General features: G+C 40.7%; 2 protein-coding genes across 4 annotated transcripts in view; one reads left to right on the plus strand and one right to left on the minus strand.

The window, feature by feature from the left end:
- nav2a (neuron navigator 2a) overlaps positions 1–6,808 on the minus strand; it is a 206,204-nt gene extending 199,396 nt beyond the window's left edge. For both annotated transcript variants that reach the window (XM_051075360.1, XM_051075361.1), the window contains exons 1-4: positions 6,538–6,808; positions 3,393–3,579; positions 2,817–2,926; positions 1,237–1,905 (exon numbers count right to left, since the gene is read on the minus strand). In XM_051075360.1, the coding sequence (XP_050931317.1) occupies positions 1,237–1,317 (81 nt within the window). In that variant the 5' untranslated portion in view covers positions 1,318–1,905; positions 2,817–2,926; positions 3,393–3,579; positions 6,538–6,808. The remainder of the gene's footprint in view (positions 1–1,236; positions 1,906–2,816; positions 2,927–3,392; positions 3,580–6,537) is intronic.
- Positions 6,015–13,488, plus strand: e2f8 (E2F transcription factor 8). Of its 2 annotated transcripts, none has more exons than XM_018683312.2 (13): positions 6,015–6,297; positions 7,746–8,006; positions 8,118–8,271; positions 8,487–8,801; positions 9,081–9,242; positions 9,519–9,656; positions 9,739–9,954; positions 10,065–10,146; positions 10,437–10,950; positions 11,164–11,430; positions 11,534–11,669; positions 11,834–12,180; positions 12,587–13,488. In XM_018683312.2, exons 2-13 carry the CDS (start codon positions 7,836–7,838, stop codon positions 12,752–12,754), a joined length of 2,670 nt encoding a protein of 889 aa, XP_018538828.1. In that variant the 5' UTR covers positions 6,015–6,297; positions 7,746–7,835; the 3' UTR covers positions 12,755–13,488. The 2 variants fall into 2 exon arrangements, with proteins under 2 accessions (XP_018538828.1, XP_018538829.1); XM_018683313.2 differs by lacking the exon at positions 6,015–6,297 and adding an exon at positions 6,891–6,968.
- The last annotated feature ends 2,506 nt before the right edge of the window (positions 13,489–15,994 follow it).

The following is a 15,994-nucleotide window of genomic DNA, read 5'->3' on the forward strand; positions in this document are numbered from 1 at the left end:
TGGCATCAATTAATATTCATGTTCTACATAATCCCAAGTGACTAATTTAACACACCTGATCAAATCAATAATTTACAAGGGGAGGTCCAGGGAGGACAGGATAGAAATGGGAAAAAGGAATAAACCTTCTAAAGAAATCTGAACCCTGGCACACCTTTAGCAGAGGGAATAAAGTCCTACAAATCTCCACATCATTTGAAATAGAACCAAACTTGTGAGTGAGCAAACTCCACCATGCATGCTGTGACCTTGTAAGTCTCAACAGCTGTATAATCCTCAGCTGCTGCCAGTGGTGGACCCTAAGTGCTGGAAACCCAGATGAGGTCATCCACCCAGAGGATCTGGGGATGCCCCCTGTTTTGCTAGACTAGCTGTAAACACACTGTAAATAGAGTGCTGAATAAAAGTAGCATAAAAGTAAGTCAGTTGAGTCAGCATTCACAACAGAAAAGCAGGAGAAAGTCAGTCTCCCACCACGTTAAAGGATTTATATACTCAAGGAGCTGTCAGTTTTGTCAAGCTTCAAGGCTGTGTAATCCTTCATCTTAAGTCAAACCATGAAAACCAGGAGAACTGGAGCTACGAGGTTTGCATACAACAACAGCACTACATCAACATCATGTGAAAAATGCAGAGCAAAGCTGAAACAGGGAAAATGAGTTGCGGTATCAAGCACTCCATCAATCTTACTGCAGACTGCTAAAGTAATTCTACACAACCACAAAGCATCAAAGAAGACTTAGTAGACACCTTGATGCTTTCACTGACTCTTAGGCTTTGAATTAATCTTGTTATGCTTCCTTTGACACCTCATATCGGTGATAAAGGTCAAACTAGGTCAGAGGAGAGCAGATACTTAAAAGTCCTCTATGACAAAGTAAAGGCATCTTTGTTTTTGTAAAAAGACAATCTAAATGTTCTACAACCTTTATATCTGATTTAACACAAAGTCTTTGCAGAGACTGATTTATGTGAACCAGAAAACATTCCTTACAATATCCACTGAGCTTCAAGAGTAGCTAGATATATGCATACTTTTTAAAAAGTTAAGGAGCAACAGTTTTGTTTTGCTTGTTCACCACCTACACATCAACCTATCCAGACTGAAATGTCAACATTAAAACCCTTAACTACATTCCACAGCACTCACTCAGCCTCATTGTGCTCTTAAGCCATCACACAACACAGAGCAGACAGGTAGATCTGGAGGATAAAGAGGATCAGTCCTTAACTCACCCTTTTCTGGTCCTCCAAGCCGTGCAGCACAGGTTTCCTCCTCGGGTGCTGTTGTGGACTAGCCTCTGCTCCTGCCTCCATCTTCCCATAAGTGAGTGAGTCCTCTGGCTCTTCTGCAGCTAAATATCCTTTAAGGTAATGAAGGGAAATACCTGCTCAGAGTATTTCAGTCCCCTTCCCACTTGGTTCCCAGTTGTGGTGCATGAATGTCTATCCAAAAAAAGGAAAAACTGTCTGTCCATCAACTTTGCCCCATGAAAAAGATGGCACCCAATCTCTGGGGGGATCCAGCCTCATGCTGTGTCTCAGTCATATCATTTCTTGATGGTTTTTCTATGCAGTTCCTGGTCACAAGCGGCTGGCCTGAAGTGAGCATCAGGGCAGAGAACAGGAACCAAAGAAAATCAGGCTGGCTCTCTCTCCCAAAAGCATCATCAATTCTCAAACGGAGGATGTGATCATCACAATCCTCTCCACTGCCCAAGATCTGTCTGCCACTGGAAAGAAAACGTGGGCACGTTCTCCGTTTCAATGCAGCAAAATAAGTAGACTTCGGTTTTCCAGGGAGAATCCCCCAGTATAAAAAAAATCAAAAGCAAAAAATGCCCAGCAAAAACAGATGTGGTAGAAGCTGGTGTCACTCACAGCTCCAAGGTCAAGTGTGATAACCTGACAGGGAACAAGTGCAAGTGTTGATAAAGAAAACAGAGTTAAACTGAAGCATTTTAGCGGAGTCTGTGATGTCACAAATAACTTGAGATGTACATTCCATATCATACAGACAAGCTAAACACAGCTATATGCACACTAGGAAAAAAGTGCATTTTAAAACAATTCAGCCAAGAATTAATGCACATTTGCTGCTCTTGTGAGTACTTAGAGCAGCAGGATGGAGAATGTGGGAATGACTCAAAATATAGATAGAATATAGAGTGCATACATTCATTTTAATGAAGGAACATGACCCCAGTGCGACAGCGTGGCTCACCGGTGTGTTTTTAATACTTTCTGATTAGCAACTTAAGTCTGTGGCACAGAGAAATAAAATATATCTGATTTTTGACAAAGAATACTTGTTTTCAGAATTGATTTATTGTTGGTTCTTATAATTTCAAAGAATATCACTAGACTTGTCCTTTAAATGCTGCGCGGTACCATTCTTATCTTTTGCATACTGTATCAACAAACTGCCAGCTAACTGCTGCAGGTGCGGGATTTTCGCCATTCACGCCATGAAAAAAAAAAAACACTTTTCCAAACATAACTGGCTAACTTTTTGTTGGTCACAAACTTACTGTCGCGGTAAGCGGTTCTAGTAAGTTGTAGTAAACGTGGCTTTTTAGCCAGACAAACATTAACTCAGGAGTTACAATCTGGAACAAATTGCTTGCCGAGGGTTTGAGCTACTGCAGCATCCCTGCAGGAGAATTTGCGAGCACTCACAGGCTGCCTGATAGACTGGCTGCAGCTCCGAGCTTTCTGGAAACTGTTCGTAATTGTCTAAATTAGGGAACAATATATAAACTACGAGGAGAAATTAACATTAGAAAAGAGTTTCCGTAGAAAGAAACGATGCTTACCCTGCACTTCTCTGTTTCTTTCCTTCCCGGTGGAGATGATCCATGCCTCGTGCGTCGCTCTGTCCGTTCCTCTGGCTGCGAGCGGAGCAGCCAACTGCTGTGTTCATATGCTGTCGGAAATATCACGGGTGGTCAACATGCTGCATAAATAAAGTTTGTTGTAAATATAATATTGCGACCAAGGAAGAAAAACAACAATTTCTTTCATCCCGTTATGATAATTTTCGCTACTGTTAGACAGCTTTCACAAATATCTGTCACATGTTTATAAACTAGGGAGAATACATGCTGGAGCTGATATTTTTCCAGCAGTGCTATGAAGCACGTAGAGATACAGACCTGCATCAATTGTACATAATCCCCTAGCTTGTTTAACCTACATATTCTTATTTCTCAGATGAAACTAACTGTTATAGTCAAGAAAAATCTTAAGTTAAGATTCGAAGACTGGAATAATTCAAAAAGTATTAACGATTATTTCTTTGTCAAAGGCAGAAACATTTAGCATAGTTACCCACTGACTATACAGACAGACTTTTTTTTTATTAGCAAAGCCCTGTGAGCTGCTGTACTTACCTAGTCGGAGTGGGTGGTCTAACTTACGAGGAGTGCCTGAAGGCAGCATCAGGGTCCCACTCGCTCTCTCTCACATCCGTAACATTACGTCACTGGATGCTTCGAGCTCCGCCGTTCGCTCCCAACATCCTTGAAGGCGCCCGTCGGTTTCCATGGTGACTACTGCTAAGGAGAATCTTACCGCCACCTAGCGACGAAATAGAGACATGTCAACTACAAAATGCGGAGCCTCAACAGCTTTATTTTGAAGTTATCCACTACATTTATTTGAAATACAATCAAATAAACAAATTTAACAAATAAATTATTATGTCTTTCTATAGTTTAAGATAAAACACGACTTTATGCAAATGAATGAATGAATGTGTCAGTAATTATTATCTAAGTTAATTAATCAATTAAATTAATCAATTAAAACCAGAAAATCTGTGAGATAACTATGACTCCTGTGACATTAATCTGGATATTCTATTCATATTAAGATTGCAGTCCTTAACATATCTAGATTTACTGTGTTATGTTCAGTCACATGACCGTGATAATTCATCATCAATCATTTCTTTATTTAGACTTTTTTTTTCATGTAACTGATTTAATGCAGTGTTTTAGGTATGCACATGTACAATATGTAGCCTATGGGAAGCAGTCTTTCTCTGCACAAACAGCCCAGTGGTGGAAATTCAAAATGATAAGACTGGGCTGCAGTTAGAGGGCATTATGGTAAACATTTGCTGTTGGGCCTTCACTTCACACATCTACTGCTCTCTGTGAATTATGTATGTACCCTGTCAGCAGTGAACACAAAAGATTATTTATTCATTCATTATTTACCCAGAAATCCTAAAAGTAACCTGCAGTCCAGTGCTGGAATAACAGCCTTGAACCAGATCCTATCCACAGAACAAGACCACAAAATGTCAAGACCTGCATTGTACTCAAGTGGTGCAAATTCACACCCAAATTTGCAGTTCACCAAATTAACAAAACCAACTGATATGCTGTTAATCAAGAATATTTGGGGACCCTGGGGCACTGCTTTGCCTGCTTGGTAATCAAGCCTTGATCAATGCCTCTCCATCCCTCCATCTTCCACCTCTTATTTTGTACAGCTGCTAAAATGTTTCCTGTAACCAGCTAAACATCCTTGCTGAAATTACCCACTAATCAAATCATGTAAACAGTTTACGGCAAACCATGGAAAAGCTTTAATCAAACAATTATATTAATTTGGTTATTTACTGCAGAATTTGGTTATATTGTGCATCCGTGCCTGTAAATGTCATGCACAGTTCACAGCTGTCCTAAACTGAAGAGCCAGACATTTGTTTCCCAGCACCTCTTCCATGCCAAGAGCAATTTCACTTTATCTGCAAGGGACGTGTGAATGTAGAAAAATCCAACAGATGGGCAAACTAAATAAGGTCTTAAACATCAACACATCTGCCTGCCAGTAGAGCAAAAAAATAGAATACAATATAATAAAAATCTTTTGACAAAACCTATAATATCACAGCTTACATTAGAACTTACAATGGTGGAATGCAACTAAGCAGACTTACTAAGTACGGTACTTAAATATACATTTTGAGGCATTTTACTTGTGTCTTTTCTTTTCATGCATCTTTCTACCTCTTCTCTAAAACATTACAAAACAAAATATTATACTTTTTGCTCCACTAAAGTTATTGCTCCCAATATGATGTTTTGTTACATATTATTAAATTATCCAGCAGCGTATGCAAGTATAGCTGAAATGATTAATGTTACATGACACATGGCAACTATTCTAATAATGGTTGAAGACATTTTTCAGGCGGAAATTTCAAACATTTAATAGTCCCAGCTTTTCAAATGTGAAATCTTTCTGCTTTTCTTTTTAATTATTTGAATTTCTTGTTAATCTTTTGATGATTTTACTTCTTGTTGGACAAAACAAGCATTGAGACTGTGTCATTTTAGGTTTTTAACCAATTTTTCAGTTTTTACAAGCCAAACATGAAACATATCTAACGATATAATAAGATAATGGACAAGGCCATTTTTCTGCACTTTAATTTTAATTCTTTAAGTACATTGTCCTTATTATTCTTACAAGCATTTTCTAATGTGTTCCAATGCAGTGGTGGGTTTAACACTAACACTCCAAAGTCTATGTGAGGGTTCCTTTAGTCAAATCAAGTGGGTATCTTCCAAAGTTACCTTTTCAGTATTAAATGAACTCTTTGTGTTTCAGACTCCGTTGAGTTGCAGGAGATGGGTTGTAACAAAAAGTGAATTTTGTATTAAAAAGTCTGCAAGTTTTGGAAGATATCCACATGATTTGACTAATCTGAGAGGATGAAGCCTCAAATCAGACAGACACAGTTCTGAATACACATTTGGGAAGGAAGACCAGGGATTCTGTCCTTTAAATTGGAAGTGTGGCTTGTTTAAATGTTCATATGGGTATGTGACTATTGTTTTAAGACAGACCAAATATTGTGAAACAAGGACCTGAATACTTATACTTAATCCACCATTGTTTTAGTGCCTATCTGGACTACAGGACTGCATGCATCTGGTCCCGCCTATCTCCCTACATGGAGGAAGTGGCTGACGTGAGCAGCATGCTTACACTGGGCGGGCCAAATGCTGGTGGTCACCCATACAACTGGGCAAACTTTACTGCACTGTAGTAAAGTTGACCAAGACCGAGGCCACTGTTTAGTAGCAGGAGGAGAAGATAGGAAAAAGCAAACCCTAGATAGATTCACATTTTTGCGGTTTCACCTGGGGGTTGTATGTCTCTTTCGCCGCTCTGTACGTGGAAACTTGTTATAAAAATCCACTTTCGTAGGCTGGAATCTACAACATTAACGTGAAGATGGGGTTATTCCTCTGAGCAAGGCTTAATTCGTGGATTTGGGTAAGTCTACATATATCTCTGAATTTCATCTATCCTATAAAAATGAGAAAATCAATGTGTTTCGTTAAACTGAAGCACTGGTTTCGGTGTCGCCGGGTTACCGCCTCCCCACTGATTCACATGCAGGCCACGTAACCTCGGCTATTGTAGTTTATTTTAAGCTTTACAGCACAACCGTCGGTGTGTAAAATGTTTCTGGTTTGTCCGTTTTTTTCTGTATTTCATGAAATGTGCGTTTACCAGTAAGCCTTATCAGACGGCGGGCGCTCGTAGCTGGCTATGCGACAACAAACATTAACCGTTGACCGTTTTTAAACCCAGTCCCCGTGAAACGTACAGCAACGTTTTCCTCGTAACGTTAGTGATGATTCAGACAACGCCACGAACGTTTAAAACCGGTTTAAAAGCAAGCCGCCGCTGTTACCGTATAGACGTTCCGCGCCAAGGATTTCAAAAACAGTTTACCTGCGCGGGACAACCTTCACTTCCGCTACGTTGCCTCGCGCCGCGCTCCCATTGGCTGAGTCTCACAAAAAGGGCGGCACCGTCGCGTCCGTTGGACTCGAGGATTCGATAGAACGTACGTCAGTTACCGCCAATACCGATGTTGCTGTTTTGATTAGATTTTAACAGATTTTAAAATCAATATTACTACCCGGGAAAGGCAAAGGGTAATGTAATTTGACCATCAATATATTATTTTACTCAGTGTTGTCACGCTGGTTTAAAAATGTTGGTACCTGAGAAATAAGTTGCGCTCAAAAAGCGGTAAGGCTGTCTCTGAAAATATTCTAATGAAATAATTAAGATAGTAAGTACCTTATCTGTATCATTCATTTAGCAGTGTTTATCAATTTAATATTACGGGTTTACATTAATGATACTAAATAATAATGCAGACAAACTTCAATAATGTAGAGACATTTCAGGTGAGCATGTTTTAAAGTTTTTTGGGGGGAGCAATGTTAGCTAGTATAAATTAATCGCTCCTACGGGGCAAAAATGTGTTGTTGGGCCCCTGACAGTTCCATTATTTCCCCAAGCAACACAGCACTGGAGCTGAAACGATGACTTATTCAGTCGATTGGTTCACTGAAGCAAACTTCTAGTAATCGATTGATCATTTGAGTCATGTTTTAAGCATGTATGTCAAAAAATTCCCTATTGAAGGGGAAAGAGACGTCATAGAACAAACGGGAAATTAGCTCAATATAGAGTAGAGGTATCAAATCTTTTCAAAACCAGGGCATAAGATGGAGGGTATTCTAATTCAGTGGTGCAATTATTAGACAGACGGATAGTGATAAGTACGGAGGAATCTAAATGTTTCTGAGAAATGATTTGTTGAGTAGTTTTTTATGAGATATTCCTCAGAAGCAATGAACGGATTCCTTTCTTAATCCCCTTTTTGTTTTCTCCTTTCTCCTTTTTCTCCTTTTGCTGACTAGGATGATGGCTTTGTAGCACCCTAGGTTCCAGTAAATACCTCAAAGAAATTATTTGGAACGTGCTCAGTGTCAGTGGAGAACCAGCTAACCATGGGTCCCCTCACTACACCTAAAAAGGGAAGGGAAGTAGGTTCTGTTGATCCCTGGACACCAACGTCCAACCTTAAAATGCTCATTAGTGCTGCTAGTCCTGACATCAGGAACCGAGAGAAGGAGCTGTGCATGGACAATGACGGACGGGAAGGTCTTGACCCTACCCAGGTATCTTTTTTTTTTTTTAATCCTTGATTTAACACGTTAGATTCTTTTGATAAGTCAAGGTGTTCAAATGAATATTTTTCTCACCTGCTGTTCTCTGTTATCTTCCTGTAGGATGTTGAAAATGGAGAAGATTCAGAGAGAATGATCAGCAGAAAAGAAAAGAGTCTGGGTTTGCTGTGTCACAAGTTCCTCGCCCGCTACCCAGATTACCCAGACACTGCCCTCAACAATGACATCTGTCTGGATGATGTAGCCACTGAGCTCAGTATGTGTTCTCTGTCGCTCTTTAACTAAAAACAGTTGCTTTCATACTCTTTAATCTGTGAACCTGTACACGATGGATTCAACACTAATTTCAGTTTGGGTTTGGGAGTTTGTGGGAAACATATTTATACCAGTATATAATTGTGCTACTAGTTCATTTATTAAGTTGCATCATTGTATCATTGCATTTTGTGTGTTTTCCTTCCATCTGCACAGATGTGGAGCGCCGGCGCATCTACGACATCATGAATGTGCTGGAGAGCCTGCACATGGTGAGCCGCTCCGCAAAGAACCGCTACACGTGGCACGGCCGGTCCAAACTGGCCCAGACTCTGGCCATTCTAAAGCGCGTGGGTGAGGCACAGCGGTACGGTCAGCAGATGCAGCAGATCCGGCAACGTCTCCTGGAAAAGGAGTTCGACTTTGACGGCGAAGAGAAAGAGAACGAGGAGGCAGTGGAGTTGGAAGGCGGGGAGCAGGGACAGAAGGAGCTCTTCTTTGTGGAGCTTCCAGGAGTAGAGTTCAAAGCAGGTGAGAAGCTGGAGAACCTCCTGTGATATTTTCCTCTATCCATATATCAATCAGAGCATGGTTGATAGTGGTTATTTATTCTAAAATTAAAAATGAATCTACATACCATGCTTTATGCAATTATGCTACCACATTCCATGAAATAATCCTTTTTAGTGTTGTGAAATTTTATCTTCACAACAGTAGAGACAGGTTCCTGCACACAAAAGTGCTTGCTATTTTAGTAATTCATATCAACACTAAATTTCCACCTCTTGATTTGCTGTTTGTCCTGTCCAGCCTCTGTTAACAGTCGGAAGGACAAATCTCTCCGGGTGATGAGCCAGAAATTTGTCATGCTCTTCCTGGTGTCTACTCCTCGTGTGGTCAGTCTGGATGTGGCTGCAAAGATCCTGATTGGAGAGGACCAGTGTGCAGATCAGGACAAGAACAAGTTCAAGAGTAAGTACATAGCCCACCAGGTGAAGTATATTTTTCACTATTAGGGTTAGAGTAAAATGGTGCTGGTGTATGATTTTTAGATCTAATCTACAGTCAGAACAGTCTACTGGAGGCTGTTTCTTTCAGTGCCAACATGTTCCAAATGTCTCATGTTTTTTGTCTTCTGCCTGCATGAGATGCAGTGTATTGTATTGTTGTGTGTGTGATTTTCTTTTTGGCACAATATGTCTCTCAGTTGGCAGTAGATAATCTTGCTGTTTGCTCATGTGTTTGCAGCCAAAGTGCGCCGGCTCTATGATATAGCTAATGTGCTGCGGAGCCTGAAACTCATAGAGAAAGTCCACGTGACTGAAGAGAGGGGGAGGAAACCGGCCTTTGAATGGGTCGGCCTTGTAGAATTCCCAGAAGTCAAAGGTATCACCAGACCTTTCTTCCCATTTAGTTTTTAAATTTTGGGATCCTAGTCACCAAACTAAACGATAAAGTCTTGTTTCAGACTTGGAGAGCTCCACATCCGAATGCCCATCGAAAAAGAAAAATGTACTGGAGTCACGTGCGTCTGTAGACAACTGTGCCAAAAACCTCTTTTCATCGCCCGGGGCTAAACGCAGTTTCACCCGGCACCCCTCCCTCATAAAGCTGGCAAAGAGCATTCAGGACGACCGACGCAAGATCAACTCGGCCCCCAGCAGTCCCATCAAAAGTGCCCTCAGTAAGTATAGAAAATGTTTTTTCAGACAAGGTGTCTATTGTGGTATATGTCTTTGAATGGTGTGATGACACTTTAACATCTAATCTTTTCCTCTTTTTTTTTGTCTTCAGGTGATTCATCAAACACTGACTTCCCTAACAAAATGGCCCAGCTTGCTGCCATTTGTAAGATTGAACTCGACCAGGAGTCTGTGTAAGTTTGAAGTTTAAGTTTCATTTATACTGTGTTTCAGCTTAAACTGTTTTGGGTTCTATAAATGATATCACATTGTCAGCTGGCCCTAATTGATGAGGCATCTCTAGAGGGGATGTAAATAAGTTAATGATCGTGATGCTCAAACATCATTTACCTCATGATCACTCTTACAACTGAGAAAAACAACAGTAATGGATAATGTCCTGCTTTGAATGAGGCTCTAGATTTTAAAGTAAGGTCAATGTAGATTTCTAGATTGATAAATGTGAGGCCTGCTTCTGTTCCAGGACTGGAGCTAAAGATCCAAAACCTGCTGCTGCTGCTGCTAATGTAGCTGCTGTGAGGCTAGAGCCAGCCTCTTCTATTTCAATGGAACCGCCTCAGGCACCGTTACAAACTCCAACCCAGGAGCCTGGAGTCAACACTACTGTCCACCTCACCCCTCACACCCCACTGGCAGCCCAGCCCGCGGGCTCCGTCGCTTACATCCCTGCACAGTGTCCACCCCTGATCCCGGTCCTGTTGCCACAGCAGCGGGGGAGTGGGCCCTACGCTGTGTATTTGCACCCTTCTTCCCTCAGGCCGAACCCTCTGGCCAAGCCGCAGCCGACCAGCCTCGCTGTGCGCTCCATGACTTTTGAGGATAAGACTGGGCAGAGCCCGACAAACCAGTCTGCTGCAAAGAGCCAGCCAGGCCCCGGGGCGTCAGATGTCAGCCCCCTGGCGCTCAAACGGCTGCGATCAGATTCAGCCTCAGAGAACAGCCCCCATAAAGCCAAGAGGACTGACCCCAACTTTAAGGTAAAAAAATATATATACACTTAAAATTGGTTGCAGACAGACTGAATCACTTTCTGTAAATTCAACTTAAAAGCAATTGTCTAGTCTCATGTAAATTCCTCTAGAACGATACAAATACAAAATCATGTTAAATCGCCCTGCTATGTTATTTATTTCTGACATTCAATATTTCCTACCCTCTCTGCCTCTCCCCTTTCAATTGGCCTCCTGTAGGACACCTCTCCAAAGCTGTGTGAGATCCTGCAGGCCCGTCTGAAGGCCCGTCGTGGCAATCTGCTCTCCAGCCGGCCCTCGCCTCGCGCCCTCCACCTCGACCCAGAGTTTGTCAACAGCCCTGGTGGTGCTGTAGCCAGTCAGACACTAGAGCAGAGCTTGGAGACTTTCCTAGACAGAGAGGACAAAACTGTTAACTCAGACAGCGAGGCGGGACTAACGCCAGTCAGAGCTGTACCCCTCACACCGGGACAACTCCACACTGAGGTAAATGTACAAACCTGCTGCTTTCTGCAAAATACCAGGGCAGCTTTTGACAGCCTTTGTTTTTTGAGCAGTATGTGTGATGTTAATTTCTGTCCCCATCCAGACTTTAGTACCGGCCGGATACCTGATCCCAATCTCCCAGCAGTCCCTCATCAGCTATAAGGAAAATCAAGGTTCAGGGGGAGAAAGCAACAAGGCCTCAACACCCACTTACAACATCTACCAAACACCAACTGCAGGTAAATATGACATTCAAAAGGCTAACATTTACAATGATACAAAATAGAAAAATACCAAATTTTCACATTTAATAACCTGGAACAAGAGAATGCTTGGTATTTTTGCAGGGTAAATGTCTTAAACAATTAACTTATAAGTAAAATTGTTGTTGACTGTTCTTCAGGGTCCAGACCTGCCCCAGCCCAGGAGATTACACCCACCAGCCTTCGCCTACACAGGCCCGCTGCTGCCGCCTCCCCACGCACCCCCCAGCAGGCTCACCAGATCCACAGCCCCAGTCCTGCCATCCTCAACTTCACCCTGCAGAACCTGGGTCTGATCTCAGGCTCCAGTCCAGGAAATGCCTTTGCTGCCTCCCAGACTCCAGAACGCTGCAACACCCTGCCCAGCCCGCTGCAGGGCCCGCTGGCTCTGCAGCAGAGAGGCATGGTTTTCATCAAACCTTTGTCCCCAGTGCCTGTCCAGCAGTCTGTGTCCCAGCATCCAGTGGCTCTGATCAGTCTACAACAGGTAAAAATACACAGCTGTATTCAGTCAGTGATTTAATTGTTCTTTACTCTTTGAATTGAATGGGACAGTCTACTGATTCTAGGTCAAAGTTGCTTTTCATTCTGTGAAAACAGAAAACAGTATTAGGGACTAAAATCTCTGCCTCTCTTGCATTGATTTAACTGTAATACTAACATGCTGTAGTAGTTTTGAAAGTACCTGTCAAAGTGTTTTTGACTCTGCAGTTTGAATCCAAATACCCCTTTCAGCTGGTGTTTTTAAAGAGTCAGTAAGCTTCAGTTTTAAGTGCTGAGTTTTTGAATTATCTGTATAATAAACTTCAGCGCTTGCTGTCAGAGAAGCAAGTTGCTTGCTCCCCCTGTAGTATATCAGCAAACTTACTAACTGAACATTATCTGTCATCTAGCCTCTGATGACCACCCCCAAAGGGAATGGGCTCCCTCAGCACAGCTTCTTCCACACGCCAGTCCCCCTCTCGCCTCTGGCTGCCGTGGTAACCACCGGTGGACAACCAGCCACCAAAACTGTTTACATCCCTCAGAGAAAGCTTGATGTCACCACTGAGGACTCCTGAAGACCTTGAAGGAAACTCTCTGATGTCTGAGCTCGTTATATGTGTGTGTGGATGGGTGTTTTTTGTTGTTTTCTCTGTTTAACATTTCACAGTATTCATTACCTCTGAACATTTAACAGTGGCCTCACTGTGTTCATTCTTATCACAGCCAGCTTTAAAAATAGCTGCCATGCAGACTGCGGCTGTGGATGTGGAAATTAGATTTCAAACCTAGTTCCCCAGATACTTATGAACACTTGTCAGTCATGCTCATTGTGATGCTGGTAGAAACTATTTTCACAGGGCTAAATTTTCATGACCTAATGGAGACTTGGGTTTCTTGTTTTTTTTTCTTTTGTGTTTGATTTTTGTTTTAGTTATTTCTGCCAATGTTGGTGATGTGAATAAATATTTGTCCTTGAAATTACCAATAGTGAAAGCCACATCAGTGCTGTAAAGAATACACCCAGGATGGATGTCTTTAACTGAGATACAAGTTTGATTGGAAATATTGTTGATCATTTTGTGGTAGTAAGTAAAACCTAATGAGATCACTTTTGCACATATGTACATGTTAACTGTTACCCCCTTAAAAATGGAATCGTTGAGAATATATGAATATTTGTGATACATTCTGAGACTAATCAGACGCTTTGATAAGTTTAATTTATAAGGAAATGACTTTTGTTTCTGATGTCCTGCTAAATGTAAAATGCGAAATAAATTTTTAATGTGTTTTTTTTCTAAGAACATCACATCATCACAGTTTTTCCTTTTGTCTACAATGACAAACCTCCACTAATATGAGATCTGCTGTGTTGAGATTTAGTGCAGCTATGGCATGGGACTGCAAGTACTAATTGTTTATGATTAATCATAATTGTTTACAATTATTTTATGATGAATTATTGATTGCCAGAAAAGTCAAAAAGGCCCATCACGAGTTCCCCAATGACATACCTTTAAATTGTTTTGTGTGAACAACAGTCCAAAGTCTAAAGATTTTCAATGCACAATGATGAAAAATTGAAAAGAAATAGAATCCTGAGCATTTTCCTTGACAATCAAAATTGTTGACCATTTTCTGTGAATCAGTTAATTAAATAATTGTATGTCATGGTCTCCAGAGCGTAAATGTTAGACTTAATTTATTGTCCCCAGCAGGTCAGTGTTTCCACCTGTATTTTCATAATAGGAGATCTCAGTTAGTTAAAGGTTACATTTAAAATCACATCAAACAATAAACATTTAGATGGTGTTCAAAAATAAAAAAGAATAAATTAAAAAGTGTCCAACACTTAGATTCATGCCCAGATAGCTCTCCTGACAGCATCAGTTGTGCTTTGAAATTAATGTTAACCCTCTGTAGCCTACTCTGCAGGCACTTTGGTTTGTTTGCTAACATCTTTGCAGTTCTTGTGGCCCATATTTCAATTTTCTGGATCATTACTATATCTAGTACAGGGTCATTTTAACTGATTGGATTTTTTTCTTTTATTTGCTTTTCTCCTTGTTTAATTTGATAACTGCAAATATGGTACTGATATATGAGATAATTTTAGAATCTCTCGAAGGAGACTGGCAATAAAGCTCTCATCAACTTGAACTTGAACTGTTGGGAGTGGGAGATATCTGCCTCCTACTCATAATTACAACTTAAGGCCAGATAAACAGAATAAATTCCCATTTTTGTTTCACTTAATTCATTCATTCTTAGTCAGAGATGTAGTTGGTGATTCAGATGTCTGGAACCAGGCTGTTTTTTCCCATTTAACTGAACAAATACAATTTCTGTACAAATTGATTTGAACATGGCATGAAATGTCAAAATGATAATACAGATGATAAATCACTTTCATTAAAGTAAACAGCTTGACTTCTCCATTGTGGCCACCCTCAGGCCAAACCTCTAAATCAAGATAAATCAAGATCAAGATATATATTTTTGTTTTTCTTCTAACAAGATATTTCCTCTTACCAGAGAGCATTTCACTTGTTTCAAATGGCGTAACATCATCTCCATCATTGATAAGGCAGAATCCCTTGTCTCCAGCTCACAGGCTCAGATTAACTTCATCTTCCAGGCACTAAAATTCACAGTGAAAACAACATGTGAACAACAGACTGAAGAAGAGAATTTTGTCGTACTTTTTATTTATTTCACTATTCTTATGTAAAGACACGTGTTTATTATCTGACGTGTTTCAACTGCTAAGCCTGCAGTCTTCATCAGAGGTGTTGCTAAAGCTTCCTGTCAGCTGATTTCTGTGGACATGATCGCCCTACCTGTTACCACATAAATCATTTTAATTAGAGAAAAAGTCCAAAAACTGAAAACAGATTTGTGTGTCAGAACTATTTGATTTACGTGCACTTTACAGAAGTAGGATTTTTCATGCATGACTTCTACCTGTACTGGAGTGTTTTTACATTGCTGTATTGGTACTTTCACTTAAGTGAACTAGAAACCTCTTCCACCACTGGTGAAAACTTACTGTGTCAGCCTAATCCAAAGTTTACAGTCATTATTTGTCATCAGAATCACATTTGAGATACTGGCTAATGGCTACACTTATTAATACAGTTCATTTATCCTGTCGACTGTGTAACAACTCAGTGATCTCCTCTGGCTCTGGATTCTTGGCTGACTCATAATGAAGCCTCTGCACCATCTGTGTGTCTTTGTTGAAGATACAGACACTATGTTGTTTATAGCAGTGGAGCAGCCTCAAGAGAACAACAGTAATTAAATGCTTGTAGCAATAACTTGCACCCATGACCCACAATAATATATCTATATAATAATACATATTATAACACTCTAATTATACCTGGTTTATGTTCCAGGTTCCACTCTAATTACCATAAATGTGGTTATTAGGCCAACATTGTTTGAATGTGATCAAATTAGATTTTGTGTTTGGACATAATGCTGATCCAGAACCTGTTCTTTCTCTCTCATCTCCATCACCCTCAGTCTTTCTCTTTCTCTCAGTCTCCTCATCTTGTCCTGTCTCTCTTCCTTTCCCAAAGCAGATAATTTTTCTTTTTTAAAATAATAATTCCCCCATTTTATAATTTTTTTCCCTTGTTTTTGAGAGCTGAGTTTTTGCTTTTGTTATGTAATGAGCATCACAGGGTCACTAGCTCGGCCATGAGGTCATATTCAGATTTGCAGTTGTCATTTACATGCTTGGAGTTCCCAACATTTATGTACGTAATCCTACAACTTCTCGATGCCTCCCTGTTTTGCAGCTGTCA

This window comes from Lates calcarifer, linkage group LG2 (genome assembly GCF_001640805.2).
Source record: "Lates calcarifer isolate ASB-BC8 linkage group LG2, TLL_Latcal_v3, whole genome shotgun sequence".
Lineage (NCBI taxonomy): Eukaryota > Metazoa > Chordata > Actinopteri > Centropomidae > Lates > Lates calcarifer.